At 47.1% G+C, this 21,005-nt stretch overlaps 1 protein-coding gene across 1 annotated transcript in view; it reads left to right on the top strand.

Moving 5' to 3' along the window:
• Positions 1-26: 26 nt before the first annotated feature.
• The window catches only part of RINL (Ras and Rab interactor like), a 47,305-nt gene continuing 26,326 nt past the window's right edge, over positions 27-21,005 (top strand). Inside the window, exons 1-5 of the mRNA XM_082231030.1 lie at positions 27-102; positions 2,254-2,363; positions 7,887-8,025; positions 13,468-13,609; positions 17,588-17,699. Of these exons, the coding sequence (XP_082087156.1) occupies positions 7,973-8,025; positions 13,468-13,609; positions 17,588-17,699 (307 nt within the window). The 5' untranslated portion in view covers positions 27-102; positions 2,254-2,363; positions 7,887-7,972. The remainder of the gene's footprint in view (positions 103-2,253; positions 2,364-7,886; positions 8,026-13,467; positions 13,610-17,587; positions 17,700-21,005) is intronic.

Below are 21,005 nucleotides of genomic sequence, written 5' to 3'. Positions count from 1 at the left end.
TTTAATAAATGTCTTTTTTTAAAAAATGAAGCAGACCAAAGCACCATGAAGTGGGCAGATCTGTGTGGGACCCCAGGAGACCAGATCCAGAGATCCAGATAGGTATGTTCTGGAATGCTGTGGGATTGGGAAAATAGAAATCTGGTTGGAAGTTGTTGGGTCCGGACACTTGAGAAGCAAGAACGACTTTCCGGAACTGTTGCAGAGAGAATGTTGAGCAAATGTTTATGCAATAGAAAGCGGAGTCGGTAAACTGCAAAGGTGGTGGAATTTCTACCTGTGCTTCGGTTTCCCTTCCACCCCCTCCTCCTCCTCACCCGTTCCCAGGTGTTTACTGCTCCCCTTGCTGATCTTAATCTCCTTCGTGTGCCCTCCATCCTTCCTCTTCGTATGACAAGAACAAGATGCCTCTCCCCACCCCTGAAAAAGGCTAAGAAGCCGCTATTTTGTTTTATCAGCATTTAGCACTTTCAGATACAGCGGTACCTTTGGTTTACAACCACAATCCGTTCTGGAGGTCCAGTTGTAAACCAAAACAGGTTGTAACCCAAGGCGCGCTTTTGCCAATGGGGCCTCCAAAAAAATAAAAAAGGGTTGTAATCCCCCAAAAAGAGTCATGCACTTTCGGGTTTGACGCTGTAATCCAAAACAGTTGCAATCCAAAACAATTGTAATCCAAAACGGTTGCAAACCAAGGTACCACTGTATAAGCAGTTTCCCAAAGCAGTTTACAGTGGTACCTCAGATTAAGTACTTAATTCTTCCGGAGGTCCATTCTTAACCTGAAACTGTTCTTAACCTGAAGCACCACTTTAGCCTATGGGGCCTCCTGCTGCCGCTGCGCTGCTGGAGCACAATTTCTGTTCTTATCCTGAAGCAAAGTTCTTAACCTGAGGTACTATTTCTGGGTTAGCAGAGTCTGTAACCCGAAGCATATGTAACCTGAAGCGTATGTAACCCGAGGTACCACTGTATAGAAAAAATTAAACTGAGAACCATTAATTAGGGAACATGGGAAGTTTCCTTGTACATAGTCCACCTGGCCTTCCTACTGACGCTTCCCCAATCGCACTTTCATGTCGCAGAACAGAAGCCCGCCATTGAAATCAATACAAACCGATCCATTTTGAAAGATGGATGAAACCATATTCAGGCGTGCCCTTTGTGGGCTTGAATTCTTTTAGGTTTAATGTGGAAGGCATGGGGGCATTGCTCCTGGCAGTTGTAAGTTGCCCACGACTCACTTCCTTAAAGCGGTGTGCTCAACACACCAGCCTGGTAGACCTTCATCTCTGGGTCGGATGTTATCATCACATTCTTCCATACCCTTTGTGAGATGTGAGCCACGACCATAGCTGGCTTACCAGTACGTTACCAGCTCAGGATCGATGGGGAGGTTACTGGTTATGGTGGAACTCAGGCAGACAAAATCATCTCAAGTGTGTGATCACCAATGCTGAATTTTTTTTTTTTTAATGATATTTATTAAAACAAGATTTTTTTAAAATTACACAAGAAAAAAAGAAAAGATTACAAAAAAGAGAAAAAAGCAAAAACATAAGAAGAAAAAGAAACAATAAAACCATCCTTTTCAAATTCTCCAATTTCCATTACCTTCTTTCCATGACCTCCTCCTCCTCCCATCTCTTGTATCTTGATTAGTAATTGTCACAGCAAATCCTTTCCATAATTCATAATATTTTATCATTACGTTACCTTGCTCTATTCTCATTTTGTCTTATAAAAACGACCTTAGACCAGTGCTGATGTTTGGAGCATGGTGACGCCCTATTGGTCTTCGTCAGGTGATGGTAAGGCTGAACTCCCCGCAGGCAAAATGACTGATGGGCTTCTGTAGAGCTTCCTCAGAGTTCGCTGCCAAAGTTGCATCATCTGCAAATAACATCTCTTAGAAGAGGACATGCCACGCTTTTGTCTTGGTGCAGAGACGTGCCAGATCAGATGACCTGGGTGTTTAGCGTCAATAGGGGGGGGGGGGGAATGTTTTTAATCTCCTGGCTCTAAATTGCTTCATGCAATTAAAAAAAAAAATGCTTTTCAAACCTGAAATTCAAGTTACAGAATCTGTAGGCAGCCACCCTGGTGCTTGGAACCTGGAAGGTGCACCTCTCTGCCCTATTTTTGCTTTCGCCTTTGCACGCTTTTTTCTTTTGAAGTGAACAATCGGTCCCCGAGACCACGTGAAGGCAGCTGACGGAGGTGTAAACCACATCCCTCCCTTTTGTCTCCTAGGCCTGCAGTCCTCCATCGCTCGCTGCCTGCCTGCGTTCCTCCTGCCCCCTTGTTGCTCCTCCTGAGGCCCAGTGCACAAGGAACTTAAGACTGCCACCCATCACTGCAAGGTAAGATCTGCTTTGTGTGTGTGTGTGTTCCCCCTCTTCATGTCTTGTGCTGCGCCCACCGGGTGCTGAGCTTTTAGCTGAGCTGCAAACTTCAGATTCCCAAACTGGGTGGAGAGATCTGGCGAAGAGAGATGTGTTGATGCTTAGAAGCTGTGAGAAGGACAAACTGGAACGTGTCCAGAGGAGGGCAACCAAAATGGTCAAAGGCCTGGAAACGATGCCTTATGAGGAACGGCTAAGGGAGCTGGGCATGTTTAGCCTGGAGAAGAGGAGGTTAAGGGGTGATATGATAGCCATGTTCAAATATATAAAAGGATGTCACATAGAGGAGGGAGAAATGTTGTTTTCTGCTGCTCCAGAGAAGCGGACACGGAGCAATGGATCCAAACTACAAGAAAGAAGATTCCACCTAAACATTAGGAAGAACTTCCTGACAGTAAGAGCTGTTTGACAGTGGAATTTGCTGCCAAGGAGTGTGGTGGAGTCTCCTACTTTAGAGGTCTTTAAGCAGAGGCTTGACAACAATATGTCAGGAGTGCTCTGATGGTGTTTCCTGCTTGGCAGGGGGTTGGACTCGATGGCCCTTGTGGTCTCTTCCAACTCTATGATTCTAAGGAAATTAAACCTCCACATGCAGGGATAGTCTACCTCTGGGTACTGCTGCTGTGACCAGAGAGAAAGGAGGGCCAGTTCTTTCAGATCTTGGGAGGTAGTGGACCTGTTGTTCACTGGAGATCTTTAGACAGGGGCTGGATGGTTATCTGTCATTGCACTGCAGACTGGAGCTAGATCATAAGGCCTCCGAGAGCCATCCCAATTCCTAGGAATCTATTCCCTGGTTGTGAGCTTCTTTGATAAGCCTTAGCTGCTCAGTCCCAGATCAACAATTGTCTAGTTGTGTTTTTCCTCTGTAGCGAGGGAAAGGCCCTCTGAAAACTCTGGCCTCGAATCTGGAGAGAGCCATCAGGCAAGAAGGCTTGCAACTCGGGTGCAGCGCACAGTTCCCCAAGTATCTTGAAGCCTGGTGTCAGCGGTAGGCAGGGTTGGGCGTTTGCCTGGGCTCAGATACTGTTGAGAAGCCGCCATGTTCCATGTTACTGTAAACACGTGGCTTGCCACCTGCTGCTGCGCACATTAAATCTTTGAATCCTTTGAGCAAACTTTATGGAAGTTCATAAGCGCTTGAGATGGAAGATGCAGCATGGAACCGTCTGCCCATATATCGGAAGCTCCTTCCCTTAAGGATATTTTGAGGCTGGCTGTAAGTAATGTTAGCCTTTTATAGGAACATAGGAAGCTGCCTTATACTGAAGAGGTCTCGCCTCCAGAGCAGCCGCCGAGACCACATAACACCGGTCTTGAAAGACCTACATTGGCTCCCAGTACGTTTCCGAGCACAATTCAAAGTGTTGGTGCTGACCTTTAAAGCCCTAAACGGCCTCGGTCCAGTATACCTGAAGGAGCGTCTCCACCTCCATCGTTCTGCCCAGACACTGAGGTCCAGCGCCGAGGGCCTTCTGGCGGTTCCCTCACTGCGAGAAGCCAAGTTACAGGGAACCAGGCAGAGGGCCTTCTCGGTAGTGGCACCTGCCCTGTGGAATGCCCTCCCACCAGATATCAAAGAGAACAACAACTACCAGACTTTTAGAAGACATCTGAAGGCGGCCCTGTTTAGGGAGGCTTTTAATGTTTGATGCAGTACAGTATTTTAATATTTTTTTTGGAAGCCGCCCAGAGTGGCTGGGGAAGCCCAGCCAGATGGGCAGGGTATAAATAATAAATTATTATTATTATTATTATTATTATTATTATTATTATTATTATTACCCCTTTTATTGTGCATCCATGATTATTGATGCTCACAATGCTATTGGGGTGGGAATCCCACCTTCAACATTGTTCGTGCCTCCAAACATTTTGGGGCGTTCCCACTGCCTCATGCCCAGCTGGTGCGTATCCCATAGCTTCCTGCCGAAACTCCGCAACGTCTTACACCGCAAATGTTCCAGTTTATTTTTGTCCTGCTTTTGTTGTGCTATGGCCTCTCCAGACAGCGATAATGTGGCAGCATCCCAGAACGAACTCAGAACCGCCTGCCTGCCCCCCCCCCAGTGTCCCAATTTTCCAGGGACAGTCTTGGATTTACAGAAGCCGTCCCGGCTGTCTCTATCTAGAGTCTCCAGCTACAATCCTTGTGGGCTATTTAATTGTAATTTCCATAGCAAAGGAGGCTCTCCATTGGGGTGGCGAGGGTGAAGGCAGCCTCCCCCCCCCCATTCTTTAGGACCTTGCTCACCATCTCTCGCCATATAAATGAGATTGTCTCCATTCAGCACCCTTAAAAACAAACAAACTACAGTTCCCATGATTCTTTTTCCAGGGGTGGGGGAGATGTGCTTTAAATGTATGGTCCAGCCTATACCAAATTACATTTTGCTGATCATTCTTTGTTACATCCCATATCGGTGCATTTACCCTTCACTTTCCAAATCATAAAAGTTCTGTTTTTTAAAAAAGTGGATTTGTTTCTCCAGGGTGCCCATCAACCCACTTCAAATTTGCAAAGCCAAAGTCCTTGTATGCATTTGAACCCCTCCTGCAAAACACAGTCTGGAGGCCTCTCCTATTACAGTGGTACCTCGGGTTACATATGCTTCAGGTTACAGACTCCGCTAACCCAGAAATAGTACCTCGGGTTAAGAACTTTGCTTCAGGATGAGAACAGAAATCGTGCGGCGGCGCAGCGGCACGGCAGCAGCAGGAGGCCCCATTAGCTAAAGTGGTGCTTCAGGTTAAGAACAGTTTCAGGTTAAGAACAGACCTCCAGAAGGAATTAAGTTCTTAACCCGAGGTACCGCTGTAGTATATTCCAGCCTGCAAGATCCTTTTATCTCTCCCAGTACATACATTCATAAGGAAGTCGCCATGATGCAGTTTGTGTGGCTGCCAGCAGATGGTGCTGTGAACTGCAATGTGATGACAAGCTGGGCTATCAGAGGGCAAGGAGAAGAGAACCAGAGATAGGACAGGCAGCCCAGGCCAGTGAGTGGACAATTGATGAGGTCAAAGGGGAGAGGGTGGCTTTTGTCACCTTCGGCTCTCCTTCATTGCAGGGGGGGGTGGCCTAGATGGCTCCCTTCCAGCTCTGCAGTTTTATGGTTCTATGGGAGTGGCTTTGGCAAGGGGGTGGCAAGCAAAGCAGGCAGGAGCACACCCCATAGCAAATTTATATTTTCTCACATGAGCTGGAATTGATCCACTGAATTACTTACCGGGCCTCTACTGGAACCATAAGAACCTCCCTTTCAGACCTTTAGTATGGTCAACTCGGACTGGCAGCAGCTCTGCAGGGTTTTGGGATGGACTCTTTCCCCAAATTTACTTGGAGATCCTGCCAGAGTGGGTTGAACCTGGGACCTTCTGCATGCAAACAATAAAATTATTATTAAAAATGTTATTATTCAAGCAGGTGGTCTTCCACTGAGCTGTGCTGTGATCCCTGCATGCAAGAGTGTTTCGTGGCAAGCACGGAGTGCTGTCCATAGTCAAACTGTGTAAGCTGATGTGTCGTTTCACATGCCTGGAGCGAAATGGATCTCGCAAGTCCCACTGGCAGCCTCTTGCCCCCAAACCCATGAAAACCTGGAGCTCTGCATCTCTTCTCTTACAGATGTAGGACATAATATAATGTTTGAGGACTGGGAAAGATTGTGGAAGAAAGGGGTTAGGTTCACTGCATGTACAGTGGTACCTTGGTGAAATATACTCAGAGTCGCAAAGTGATTTCATGCTCTTTATTCAGCTCATAGTGGTGAGGAGGAATGAATGAAAGTCCCCTCAAAGTATCTGCTTTATATACATTATTTACACAATGGGCTGCACATGACTGGCTAATTCTGGAATTCTACTGTAAGCCACTCAAGTTGTGGATTCACTTATATCTGGAGCATGATTGGGTGGTTCCTGCCAACCAATCATACTGCTGTATTGTTCTAGGACCAATCAGACTGCTGCATTCTGAATCCTATTGTTCTAGGACCAATCAGACTGCTGCAATTTGGATCCTATTGTTCTAGGACCAATCAGACTGGGACCAATAACACCTGGGTTACATACGCTTCAGGTTACAGACTCCGCTAACCCAGAAATAGTGCTTCAGGTTAAGAACTTTGCTTCAGGATGAGAACAGAAATTGTGCTCCGGCGGCGCGGCAGCAGCAGGAGGCCCCATTAGCTAAAGCGGTGCTTCAGGTTAAGAACAGTTTCAGGTTAAGAACGGACCTCCGGAACAAATTAAGTACTTAACCCGAGGTACCACTGTACTGTGTTAAAGGAAAATATAATGAAAATGATGTATAGATGGTATTTGACTCCTGTTAAATTAGCAAAGATCTATCATAACTGTGATAATCTATGTTGGAAATGCAAAGAAAAGGAAGGAACTTTTTACCACATGTGGTGGACCTGTCCCAAGGTGAAAGACTTCTGGGAAAAGATTTATAATGAATTGGGGAAAAAATGTTGAAATATACATTTATAAAGAAACCAGAGGCCTGCCTTCTTGGAATAATTGATTTGGAATTGCCCAAGAAAGATGTTAAATTATTTTTGTACGCCAAAACTGCTGCTCGAATTTTACTAGCTAAAAAGTGGAAAGCGCAAGAATTACCAACTGTGGAAGAATGGCAGATGAAGATGATGGATTTTTCAGAGCTAGCCGACCTGACTGGAAGAGTCTGTGGCCAGAAGAAGGAGGAGTATCAGGAAGAACGGACAAAATTTAATGATTATTTAGTTAAATTTGTTAAGTTAAACTAATTGGAAATAGCTTGCAGGTATTTGATTGGATTAGGATTTTATTTTATTTTATTATAAATGTTTATTAAATTTTCACAAATTATAAAACACACACAATGCACATTACAAAACATTACAAACATAAACACACAAAACAAACATGTATAATTTCAAATCCTTTTTTTTCTTAAACCTTATTTCACCGACTTCCCCGTACCTCCCCTTTCTGCATCCCAATTCCCAAATTTGTTTCAGCAAATCCTCTCCCTTAATTTTATCTAATTTTTCCTTATTGTTTTCTTTTACTTAATCTTTTACAGCCATAATCCCCTAATTTTTATAACCACAACATTTTAGCACTCATTAATTTTACAATATTTCTTAAGATAAATTTTAAATTTCTTCCAATCTTCTTCCGCTGTCTCTTAAATGATGAATTAATATGTTTAATCTCGAACTGAAAAGATGTAAGGATGTTAATTGATTAAGTTACGTAAGTTTATAAGAACTCTGATTTGGAAAACCGTTAAAAGGATATGCACTGAAATTCAACCAAGGGGAAGCGAGAAAGTCACTTAACAATGTTTATAAGCGTAATTTTAATAAGGTTATGATTTATGTTTGTTTGTTTGTTTTTAATTTTGTGAAAATCAATAAAAAAAATTGGGGGGAAATGAAAACCTGGAGCTCTGATTCATCCGCCCAATTTTTTCCCTTCCCCCTACAGGGACGCGTTTGGAAGCCAAACAGAAACCCTAGGAAGCCTTTGGCAATGTGGGATTTGTGAGGACCCGTTAACCGTGGCCGCAAAAGATGTCTGAGCCCATCCTTGGTGCCGGCAGGAGCCCGGTGGAAAACGACCCTGGGTAAGCAAGCTCAGTCGGCAGAGCGCGAGACTCTTAATCTCAGGGTTGTGGGTTTGAGCCCCAGACATAGCTGTCAACCATCCCTTATTTGGCGGGAAAGTCCCTTATCCCAGCGCCGTGTCCCACTGCTGTCCCTTATTGATGATGTCCCTTAAATTTCCCGGGTTTCAAAGGAAGCAGCTCCTCTCCCTCCCTCCCTGACGGCCAGGGAGGAGGGAGGCTCCCACTGTGTTGCTTGGCTGCGTTGCTCACCCAATAAGGAGTCTAAGAACGACTGGGGGGTGGAGCTTGCATGCCTTGTGCCGATCAAATCAGCCGCATTGCCTGGGGACTCGCCTTTGCTCAGCGCTTCCCAGCAGAGAGGTGACGGTGGTTTTCCTTGCTGCATCCCCTTTGCCGGGTTGCTGCGCTGTGGAAACCACCGCTTGAGGCTTTGTTTGGCTGCTGGCTGGGCTTTCTGCCTTTGGCTCGGAGGGGCTCACCTGTGCTTGGAAAATCCCTTATTTTGGCTGCTGATCCCTTATTTTCAAATCTGTAAGTTGACACCTATGGCCCCAGACTGGGCAAAAGATTCCTGTGTTGGACTGGATCATTGTTTCCCTAACTTGGATCTCCAGCTGTTTTTGGACTACAGTTCCCACGATCCCTCACCACTGGTCCTGCTAGCTAGGGATGATGGGAGATGTAGTCCATAAACAGCTGGACACCCAAGTTTGGGAAACCCTGGGCTAGATGGTTCTCATGGTCCCTTCCAACTCTGCAGTTCTAAGGTTCTGTGATCTCTGTGGGAACGAGGGAATAGATTTGCCAGCCTCACTGTGGCCAACATGGCACCTTCCAGATGCTGTTGGACTACCATTCCCATCATCCATCTGGTACGTAGGCTGAGACCCTACCTGCCCACGGACTGTCTCGCCAGAGTGGTGCATGCTCTGGTTATCTCCCGCTTGGACTATTGCAATGCGCTCTACGTGGGGCTACCTTTGAAGGTGACCCGGAAACTGCAAGTAATCCAGAATGCGGCAGCTAGACTGGTGACTGGGAGCGGCTGCCGAGACCATATAACACTGGTCTTGAAAGACCTACATTGGCTCCCAGTATGTTTCCGAGCACAATTCAAAGTGCTGGTGCTGACCTTTAAAGCCCTAAACGGCCTTGGTCCAGTATATCTGAAGGAGCGTCTCCACCCCCATTGTTCTGCCCAGACACTGAGGTCCAGCGCCAAGGGCCTTCTGGCGGTTCCCTCATTGCGAGAAGCAAAGCTACAGGGAACCAGGCAGAGGGCCTTCTCGGTAGTGGCGCCCGCCCTGTGGAATGCCCTCCCATCGGATGCCAAAGCGATAAACAACTACCTGACATTCAGAAGACATCTGAAGGCAGCCCTGCTCAGGGAAGTTTTTAATATGTGACATTTTAGTGTATTTTTCATCTTTGTTGGAAGCCGCCCAGAGTGGCTGGGGAAACCCAGCTAGATGGGCGGGGTACAAATAATTAATTATTATTATTATTATCCCCAGCCAGCACAGCATGATGGGACTTGAAGTCCCACAAGATCTGGAGTTGCCAGGGACTGGCAGTATGCAGATCAGCCACCGGGGGGGGGGGGTTGAGGAAACAGGGCTGGAGTCTGACTTGTGGGGAGCAGTGATTTGTGGGGAACTGTACCAGCCAGAAGTACCAGACCATAAAGAAGGCTGATCGCCGAAGAATGGATGCTTTTGAATTCTGGTGCTGGAGGAGACTGGAGAGTCCCATGGACTGCAAGAAGATCAAACCTCTCCATTCTGTTTGTTTGTTTTTTAAATAATCTTTATTGCTTTTAAAACTTACAATAAAAGAAAAAGGAAGAAAGTAGGCGAAAGAAAAAGACAAAATAGAACAGAGAAGAAAAAAGAGAGAGAGAGAAAAGAAAAGAACAATACAATAAACAATAGAAAACACAACCTTAACACATTAACCTAAACAAAGCAAAAGAACAACAATTAAAAAACATATACCATACCATTTCATTACTCTATCTTTCATTCCCTTATTTCATTGACCTCTCTCACCTCCCTTTTTGTATTCCACTTCTATTACTTGTTTCAGCAATTCCTTTCCATCTTTCTCTTTTTTTATCATTATGAATATCTTAACATATTTTGTACCTTATTTTCCATTAAAACTGAAATACTTAATTATACCTAACTCCCTATAACATTTCTGCTAAAGCCATAAAATTTCATTCCAACAATTTTTTAACACTCATTAAATTTACAATATTTCTATATATAAACTTTAAACTTTCCCAATCTTCTACCACCATCTCTTCTCCCTGGTCTCGGATTCTGCCAGTCATTTCCGTCCATTCCATATAGTTCATCAACCTGGAGATCTTCTGTCCGAGGCTCTTAAATCTTTTCCAAGTCCCTTCTGCAGTTTTTCTTCATATTCTTTGATACTGAGGGTGCTGAAGCGCAGGTCCGGGAGGGCGGCGATCCAACCATGCCCCCATTCCCTTTCAACAGACCAACCAACTCTCCACAGCTAAAACCAGTGTCCATACAATATCTCAAATCATGTTTCAAGGCTCCCCCAGATCCAAAGGCCCCCACAACTCCAATCACCTCCTGACCCAGATTCAAGACCCAAAGATCAGTAAATCTCTGCTTGAAAGAGTCTATCCAACCTTCCTTCTTCAATCCAAGCAGGGCTCTAATCTTCAAATTCTGACTTTTTCTATATTCATTCATAAAAGGCCTCCACTGATAGTCCTCAGTTTGCCTATGTAAAACTGGGGCTTCCACTTTTATTATTTTAGGTTTAACAACACCAACATTCTCCTTCGTCTTCTCCCCAGTTTGTCCTGTCAAGGTAAGTTCCTGTGTCCTGTGTGACACTGACAAACTGGAACGTGTCCAGAGGAGGGCAACCAAAATGGTCAAAGGCCTGGAAACGATGCCTTATGAGGAACGGCTAAGGGAGCTGGGCATGTTTAGCCTGGAGAAGAGGAGGTTAAGGGGTGATATGATAGCCATGTTCAAATATATGAAAGGATGTCACATAGAGGAGGGAGAAAGGTTGTTTTCTGCTGCTCCAGAGAAGCGGACACGGAGCAATGGATCCAAACTACAAGGAAGAAGATTCCACCTAAACATTAGGAAGAACTTCCTGACAGTAAGAGCTGTTCGACAGTGGAATTTGCTGCCAAGGAGTGTGATGGAGTCTCCTACTTTGGAGGTCTTTAAGCAGAGGCTTGACAACCATATGTCAGGAGTGCTCTGATGGTGTTTCCTGCTTGGCAGGGGGTTGGACTCGATGGCCCTTGTGGTCTCTTCCAACTCTATGATTCTATGAAATCCTGAACAATTTCTGTATTAATGGTCACTTTTTGTTCCAAATTAGTCACTTTTTGTCCCAAGTTCTCAAGTTTGGTATTCATAGCGTCCGTCTTCTTGTGGAGCTGTTCCAACGAATAGCTTATCTTACATAATACAGTCACTAAGGCTCCTTCTGTCAATATTCTTAAAGTCCAAAGTCAATCTCTATTTCACACAGTTCTTATCTTGCGACTGGAAAACCCCCAGCTCCACTCTTGTAACAGTTTCAAAAGCTCCCTCTAGAGGGAAACAGTCTCCACTTGTATCAATCCTTTCAAACACAATTTAAACTATAAAGTTAGTTTCTTTTCTCACTTTTTAAACGGAGATGAGTACAATGGAAACAATATATTTCTCTTATTTAGCTAGCTGTCAAAAAAGTCACTCTTTCTGGCAGCCCGTTTCCAGGTTCGGAGCAGTGGTAATTTGGTTTTTCACTCTCTCCTGCAGGCTCACTAGGTCCAAAATTTCCCCCCCTCTTCTCCTGCTTCCAAGGGGGGCTTAATAGTTTTAACCGATGGAAGTTACAAATATTTATAAACGGTGCAACACTTTCTTACTGTCTCTGGCAGACCAATATCAGGGATTAGGCAGTGGTCTTTTTCCTCACTTTCTTATCCTCAAGTCCAAAATTTCCTTCTCCCCCTCACTCTAAGAGGGAGTTCTTGTATCTGGCATTAAAATTTAACTCCTCTTAATTCTGCTTCTCCAGCTCTAGCTTCAAAAGTCTTTGCTTTAATCCTGTTTACAAAACCGGAAGACGGACTTCCTTTTTACGCCTTCCCACTTCAGTGCCAAATTCAAGTTCGTTGCGTCGATCAAAGGCAAACCAATCCTTTGATCTCCCGATTCTTAGAAAGTCTTACTCACGGGTTGTGATTTGAAAGCCGAAATTTCAAAGGAAAAAGGTCAGCGCTCTCCGGCAACAGCTGCGCGGCTTCACTCCACGGCAGTAGCGATCGACTCTCAGCACCGCGCCACCTCTGTTCCGCTCCGGGGCCCCTCGCGGGGTTCCTTTGCTAATTGGGGGGGGCGCTTCTGGCGAACGCCGAGTCTAATAGTTTTAACCGATGGAAATTTAATCCTTTACAAAAATAAACTTTCCAAGGCTTTAACTTGCAACTTCTTTGCTTCAATCTGTTTACAAAAAAGGAAGGCGGACTTCCTGTTTAGAACCTTCCCGTTTCGATGCCAAATTAATCAATTTAAGGATCTAATTTTCCGTTCTATTCACGGGTAGTTGTTTAAAATCCAATTGTCCACAGGAAAAAGTCAGCGCTCTCCGGCAATAGCGATGCGGCTTCACTCCGTGAAAGAAGCAGTCAATTCGAAGCACCGTGCCACTCACCCCACTTCACTCCGGATCCCCAAATCAGGGTTTCCCCGCGAGTAGGGGAGGCGCAAAGGGTGCCAGCCGAATCCCAAACAAACCTATCCATTCTGAAGGAAATCAGCCCTGAGTGCTAACTGGAAGGACAGATCCTGAAGCTGAGGCTCCAAGACTTTGGCCACCTCATGAGAAGAGAAGACTCCCTGGAAAAGACCCTGATGTTGGGAAAGATGGAGGGCACAAGGAGAAGGGGATGACAGAGGACGAGATGGTTGGACAGTGTTCTTGAAGCTACTAACATGAGTTTGACCAAACTGCGGGAGGCAGTGGAAGACAGGAGTGCCTGGCGTGCTCTGGTCCAGGGGGTCACGAAGAGTTGGACACGACTAAACAACAACAACAACAACAACAGTACCAGCCAGGAGGCAAGAGCTGGAGGCAGGGCAAGCTCCAGAGCTGTTTTTGCAGGCCAGGGCAGGAGAGAGACCTTCCTCCTGTTAACTCTTTCCCCACTTCCAATGCCAAGAGTGGTGGACTCGTAATCTGGTGAACCAGGTTCGCTTCCTCGCTCTTCCACATGCAGCTGCTGGATGACCTTGGGCCAGTCACACTTCTCTGAAGTCTCTCAGCCCCACTCACCTCACAGAGTGTTTGTTGTGGGGGAGGAAGGGAAAGGAGATTGTGAGCCGCTTTGAGACTCCTTAGGGTAGTGATAAAGCGGGATATCAAATCCAAACTCTTCTTCTTATACAGCCTATGCCACACCCTGGTGAACGGAAAGTGCGAGAGCCCCATCACGCTTCTGGACCGGCTCTCTGCAACCAGAAGCATTTGGGAGATTCTTGAGAGCCAACCAGAACAAGCCAAGGAGTTGCTGTCAGTACACCCACCTGGGGTAAGCGGCCAGCAAATTTTATTTTTTTAATGGGATGAGTCCAGTGTGGGCAGGTGTATGGGGTGTTAGGGGAGGGGTCGTACCTCTGGCGGGGGACACATCATGCTCCTTCTGGGGTAGTTTGTTCACCTTAGGTCTCTATCCTGCACTTAGCTCTCACCTGGGGCTCCCAGAAGCTGTCAGCATGCAACAGCAGCCACACCCTGTGTCAGGGAACTGCCATCGGCTCAGGGGCGAGAGGGGAAAAGCCGGATGGATTACAGAGAGCCCACAAAGATCGTGGGAAGCAGCACTTCCTCAGCAGAGGAGAGTAACCACGCCTCCAGCGGAGAGGAGCTTCAGGGCTCGGAGGAGGCGGGGCGGTGCCAGGACACCTTGCCTGGGCAAAGCAGGGAGGAGAGAGGTCCTTCGTTACCCACGCCCTCCCTGCGTAATAGGCTTGTGTGCCGAGAGGGGAGGCGCAGACTGGGCGTCAAGAAACTAATCTGCTGATTGCCACAGGAGAGTTGCGCTCTGCACAGAGAAAGTTTATTTTGGCATCAAAAGCAAGGCTTCACAGCCGAGCAGGGAGGCATTTGCCTACTTGCTCTCAAGCAACCCCTTGGCCAATCCAAACACCCTGGAAACGGCTTCAACCGACCAGCAACCAAGTGCGGGTGGCCGATGGGTCTCAGACCCTCAGTGAGTTAGGGACTTCCCCTGCATGCGAAGACAGGCTCTGGTGGGTTGAGTGGCGAGACCAAGAGTGGGTCCAACGGTCAAGAAGGTAGTTTCTGCCCATGCTATAGAGAGAAGTGAGAGGCAGACGGGGCTCGTCCACCTGGGAAGGGAGCCCATGTAGGAGAAGGAAGACTCTGATCCTCAACCTCTGCTGCCTTGTGGGATATCTTCAGGAGAAGAAAAAGTTCAGGAGTACCAAATAGGCCTAGGATTAAATTAGGGTTTAAAAATGGGATTGACAACGGTAAGAAAAGTGAATCAATTAGATTATAACCGGAAATATTTTTGGTTAATAATGATATTGGAAAGCAGTAACATACAGATACAAGGAAATTCAGAAGGGAGGGGCTATGGGAAGTCAATAATATGTTTATAAGATTGGAATTTTAAAAGAATTAAGTTTGTTTTCATTGTTTATTTGTTTATTTGTTTATTTTTGATGCACTCTTTCTTTTTCGTTTTTGTTTGTGTTTGTGATTTTGTTACGTGATATTTGTTATAACTGTGGAAAACCTAATAAAATTATATATATATATATATATATATATATATATATATATTTGCTTTCGTAGATTTTCACGGGTACAGGAATGCAGGTTTTGGTGTCTTCGGGTGTCTTCCCGTGTAAGAGTCGGGGTGTCTGGGCGACGTTTCGACGAGGTCTCACTCGTCATCTTCAGGCTGGTGCTTTCGGCTTCTTGTTACTGGAACCAGTAACAAGAAGCCGAAAGCACCAGCCTGAAGATGACGAGTGAGACCTCGTCGAAACGTCGCCCAGACACCCCGACTCTTACACGGGAAGACACCCGAAGACACCAAAACCTGCATTCCTGTACCCGTGAAAATCTACGAAAGCAAATATATATATATATATATAGTTCAGGAGCAAACCCTGCACAAATCCAGCGTAGGACCTAAGACGGTTGGATGGCCCCTTGTACGCCTCCTTCTGGTGTTGTAACTCCCAACAGAGGCAATAGAAGGATTGAAACCAAGGATAAAGGACTTCATGGATTAAGGGATCCTTGTGCCCTGTGCCAGCCCATGTAATTCTCCCCTTCTTCCTGTCAAGAAACCCAGTCCTCCAGGGACACCCATCAAATACCGTCTCGTGCAAGACTTGCGCATCATAAATAACTTTGTAATCCCAAGACATGCCATCACGGCCAATCCAAACACCATATGAACAGGGATTCCTCCCGATAGTACACATTTCAGTGTTGTGGACCTTGGCTCTGCATTCTTCTCCATAAGAGTACATGAGGAAAGCTCCTTTTTGCATTTACATGGGAAAGCAGTCAATTAATGTGGAATAGATTGCCCCAATTGTCTGTTGTCAGGGGGACATGGGTGGCGCTGTGGGTTAAACCACAGAGCCTAGGACTTGCCGATCAGAAGGTTGGCGGTTCGAATCCCCGTGACAGGGTGAGCTCCTGTTGTTCGGCCCCTGCTCCTGCCAACATAGCAGTTCGAAAGCACGTCAAAGTGCAAGTAGATAAATAGGTACCGCTCCGGCGGGAAGGTAAACGGCGTTTCCGTGCGCTGCTCTGGTTGGCCAGAAGCGGCTTCGTCATGCTGGCCACATGACCCGGAAGCTGTACGCCGGCTCCCTCGGCCAATAAAGCGAGATGAGCGCCGCAACCCCAGAGTCGGTCACGACTGGACCTAATGGCCCAAGACTACGTAGAAAGTACGTCAGCCCTCCATAAAGTTCCATAAAGTTCTTACAACACTGGCAACTCCTGCAGCCAAGCCGGTGCCAAACATCTTTCTCTGCTTCCTTTTGGACCACAGCAGTGAGTCCGAGAGGCGGTTCTTGTCCCCTGGGCAGCAAAGGACCTCCACTCACACTGCCCAGGCTTGTACCCTGGAGAGGTCGCAGTTTGGCTTCATCCCTGGAGGCGCACTCCATTGTCTGTTGAGACAGACGGAGGCCAACAACAACAATGGAGTGACAGACATGCCTTTCAAGAGCATCTCGTATTGGGGGCGTTCATATTTGGTTACAGGCCCTTGTGAAAGATGCTGATTGGGAAAAGTTGCACGGAGGCCCCATCTGCACTTAAAGCATGGCCATATCACTTTAAACCGTCGTGGTTTCCCCCAAAGAATCCTGGGAACTGTAGTTTTGTTACCGCTGCTAAGAGTTTCTAGGAGGCCCCTGATTCCTGGCCAGAGCTACAGTCCTCAGAGTGGTCTTAACAGTCAGTTCCTCCTCCCAGGGAACTCTGGGAATTGCAGCTCTGTTAACAGCCCACACTTCCCAGAATTCTTTGGGGGAAGCCATGACCCATTTCAATGACAAACCTAGACAGTATCTTAAAAAGCAGAGACATCACCTTGCCAACAAAGGTCTGTATAGTTAAAGCTATGGTTTTCCCAGTGGTGATGTACGGAAGTGAGAGCTGGACCATAAAGAAGGCTGATCGCCGAAGAATTGATGCTTTTGAATTCTGGTGCTGGAGGAGACTCTTGAGAGTCCCATGGACTGCAAGAAGATCAAACCTCTCCATTCTGAAGGAAATCAGCCCTGAGTGCTCACTGGAAGGACAGATCCTGAAGCTGAGGCTCCAAGACTTTGGCCACCTCATGAGAAGAGAAGACTCCCTGGAAAAGACCCTGATGTTGGGAAAGATGGAGGGCACAAGGAGAAGTGGACGACAGAGGACGAGATGGTGGGACAGTGTTCTTGAAGCTACCAGCATGAGTTTGACCAAACTGCGGGAGGCAGTGGAAGACAGGAGGGCCTGGCGTGCTCTGGTCCAGGGAGTCACGAAGAGTCGGACACGACTAAACGACTTAACAAATGACCCATTTAAAGTGGCACAGCACCGCTTTAAACGTAGAGTACAGATGGCAGGGGGCATGGAACCCATATCACCTGGAAGCTGCCAACTCCCATTGGTCCTAGCATCTTACGGTCATACTGGCTGGGGCTGATGGGAGTTGTAGTCCAAAGCACGGGAGGGGGGAGTTGTGCGCCATGTTAGGGAAGGCTGCCACTGGACACTGAAGCAGCAGCAGCAGCAGCAGCAGCAAAGTTGTTCCTTGTCACCTTCTCAGTGTGCTTGCAGATGCAGAGTCACAAATGTTGCTGGCGGTTTCCTCTTTCCTGCTTAAAGGGGAAGGGAAGGAGGTGGGGGGGTGGGTCTTGCTTCATTGACTGTGCTATCCAGAAGCAAGCGGATTTCTCATCTCCTTTCTCTCTCAATCTCTCTCCCCTCCTCCTGCCCCCTTTCCTTTTCCTTCTGCGGCCAGACGTTCATTATCGCTGGAAATGCAGCTGGAGGGTCCAGGGAGCTCTTCCTACGAACACAGGAAAACAGGAGTGATGCTGTCTGCTCTTTCTCTATCCAGGACAACGGCACAGGTGAGTTGGTTCGGTCCCTCTGAGGGTCTTCTGTATTTGACCTGTGCTGAACCACAGATTCGTTTGTTCCCAGGGTCTGGTGCTTTGGGGCTAAACTGGAGTTCCTGGAGGCGGTTGGAGGATGGATGGCGGCTAACAGATTGAGGTTGAATCCTGACAAGACAGAAGTACTGTTTTTGGGGGACACGGGGTGGGCTGGTGTGGGGGATTCCCTGGTCCTGAATGGGGTAACTGTGCCCCTGAAGGACCAGGTGAGCAGCCTGGGAGTCATTTTGGACTCACAGCTGTCCATGGAGGCACAGGTTAAATCCATGTCCAGGGCAGCTGTCTACCAGCTCCACCTGGTACGCAGGCTGAGACCCTACCTGCCCGCAGACTGTCTCGCCAGAGTGGTGCATGCTCTGGTTATCTCCCGCTTGGACTACTGCAATGCGCTCTACATGGGGCTACATTTGAAGGTGACCCGGAAACTGCAATTAATCCAGAATGCAGCAGCTAGACTGGTGACTGGGAGTGGCCGCCGGGACCACATAACACCGGTCCTGAGAGATCTGCATTGGCTTCCAGTACATTTCTGAGCACAATTCAAAGTGTTGGTGCTGAGCTTTAAAGCCCTAAATGGCCTCGGTCCTGTATACCTGAAGGAGCGTCTCCACCCCCATCGTTCTGCCTGGACACTGAGATCCAGCGCCAAGGGCCTTCTGGCGGTTCCCTCATTGCAAGAAGTGAGGTTCCAGGGAACCAGACAGAGGGCCTCCTTGGTACTGGCGCCCACCCTGTGGAACGCCCTCCCTTCAGATGTGAAGGAAATAAGCAGCTATCCTATCTTTAAAAGACATCTGAAGGCAGCCCTGTTTAGGGAAGTTTTTAATATTTAATGCTGTACTGTTTTTAACACTTGATTGGGAGCTGCCCAGAGTGGCTGGGGAAACTCAGCCAGATGGGCGGGGTACAAATAATATATTATTATTATTATTATTATTATTATTATTATTATTATTATTATTATTATTATTATTACTGCCTATGTACATGGAAGCTCTACTGAACTATTGCGGCGAATAGCCACTGCTAGACCATGTGTGCTTTCCTGGGAGCCGGGCAGAGGGGAAGAAGGCTGATTTTCAAATTAATAGCACCTGCACATTTTGCCTTCTGACCTGGGAACTGTTGCCAGCCAGTGCCAGCAATACTGAACTTGATGGGCCCCAAGGCCTGACTCATTGTAAATCATCTGCCTATGTTCCCAAGTCCTCGATTCGAGAATCGTATGTGCTTGAACCTTTGCTCCTCTCTCCTTGCTGTACCAGCGTCACTGTTCCCCGCCTGGAAATCCACCCCCCCTTGCTCTAACCTTTAGACCCAACTCCCTTCCTCTAAATTAGGCATCTCCCATTATTCATCCTCGGTGGGTTTTGCAACACAATTTCCTCCTGCTTAAAAGGGGAAATGGTTTGGAGAGGCTTAGAAGGGCTGGTCCTTGCAGGTTGCAGGTCTCTCACAAAATGGGGGTCTCTCTTCAGTCTTGTGGTGGGGCTAAGGGTTAACTATCCGCCCCCCCCAAACACTTTTTTGGGATCTCTGACTGAGCTGCTCCTTTATCAACTGCCTCCTGAGAAACGCCACCTTCCTATTTTATGAGCCCAGCCGCAGGTGAGAAACTGTTATTGAATGTGTGGGTAGAGGTTTTCTTGTTGCTTCCAAGGATCCCAGCATCTGTGCTTCCCTCCTACCCCTTTAACCCCACAACGACCCTGTGAGATAGCCTGGATGCCCATACTGGAGTTTACTGTGTGCATTCATTCCCATTTAATTCGCACAGTCCACAGGACGTCGCCCTCAAACGACACATGTGAAAAGGATCTAGGAGTCTTGGTTGACCACAAACTTGACATGAGCCAACAGTGTGACGCGGCAGCTAAAAAAGCCAATGCAATTCTGGGCTGCATCAATAGGAGTATAGCATCTAGATCAAGGGAAGTAATAGTGCCACTGTATTCTGCTCTGGTCAGACCTCACCTGGAGTACTGTGTCCAGTTCTGGGCACCACAGTTCAAGAAGGACACTGACAAACTGGAACGTGTCCAGAGGAGGGCAACCAAAATGGTCAAAGGCCTGGAAATGATGCCTTATGAGGAACGGCTAAGGGAGCTGGGCATGTTTAGCTTGGAGAAGAGGAGGTTAAGGGGTGATATGATAGCCATGTTCAAATATAGAAAAGGATGTCACATAGAGGAGGGGGAAAGGTTGTTTTCTGCTGCTCCAGAGAAGCGGACACGGAGCAATGGATCCAAACTACAAGAAAGAAGATTCCACCTAAACATTAGGAAGCACTTCCTGACAGTAAGAGCTGTTTGACAGTGGAATTTGCTGCCAAGGAGTGTGGTGGAGTCTCCTACTTTGGAGGTCTTTAAGCAGAGGCTTGACAACCATATGTCAGGAGTGCTCTGATGGTGTTTCCTGCTTGGCAGGGGGTTGGACTCGATGGCCCTTGGGGTCTCTTCCATCTCTATGATTCTATGATTCTATGACACCAAACTCTATGCTGTCTTCCTGTAAATTCAAGGTTTGCCCAATACGGGGGGGGGGGAGTAATCCAATAAGCTGGGGAAAATTGGGCTGCAAACCACACTTCACTCGAGGTCACAGGCAATTTCCGCCTGTGTTTTTGGGTGAGTGGATCAACTGTCACCTTCCGCTACTCCCCTTTCCGTCCCTACCACTTCCTCATTCTCGTCATTTGTTTACTTGTCACTATTTCTGGTGGTGTCTTTGTCCATGGAGTTTTCTTGGCAGGGATACTGGAGTGGCTTGCCGGTTCCTCCTCCAGGTGGATCACGTTTGGTCTAAACTCTCCACTATGACCTTTCCATCTTGGGTGGCCCTGCATGGCATAGTTCATAGCTTCTCTTAGTTATACAAGCCCCTTTGCCGCGGCAAGGCAGGCCAATCACAGAAGAATGGATGCTTTTGAATTCTGGTGCTGGAGGAGACTCCTGAGAGTCCCATGGACTGCAAGAAGATCAAACCTCTCAATTCTGAAGGAAATCAGCCCTGAGTGCTCCCTGGAAGGACAGATCCTGAAGCGAGATGAGCACCGCAACCCCAAAGTCGGCCACGGCTGGACCTAATGGTCAGGGGTCCCTTTACCCTTAACTGCTTTTGCAAACTTCTTGGGTGAAATTTGCTTCTTCTTTTTTTAAAAGGTGGGTGCACCACAGCTATCTCTGTGTTTGCCATGCCGGCCATTGACATAGCAGAATCATAGACAAATCCAAATACGTGGGGGTGTAGACAAACCCAGGC

The sequence above is a fragment of the Podarcis vaucheri genome (assembly GCF_965113315.1).
Source record: "Podarcis vaucheri genome assembly, chromosome: 7".
Taxonomy (NCBI): domain Eukaryota; kingdom Metazoa; phylum Chordata; class Lepidosauria; order Squamata; family Lacertidae; genus Podarcis; species Podarcis vaucheri.
The sequence above is the reverse complement of the archived record's forward strand: the minus strand, read 5'-3'. Positions and strand labels throughout refer to the sequence as shown.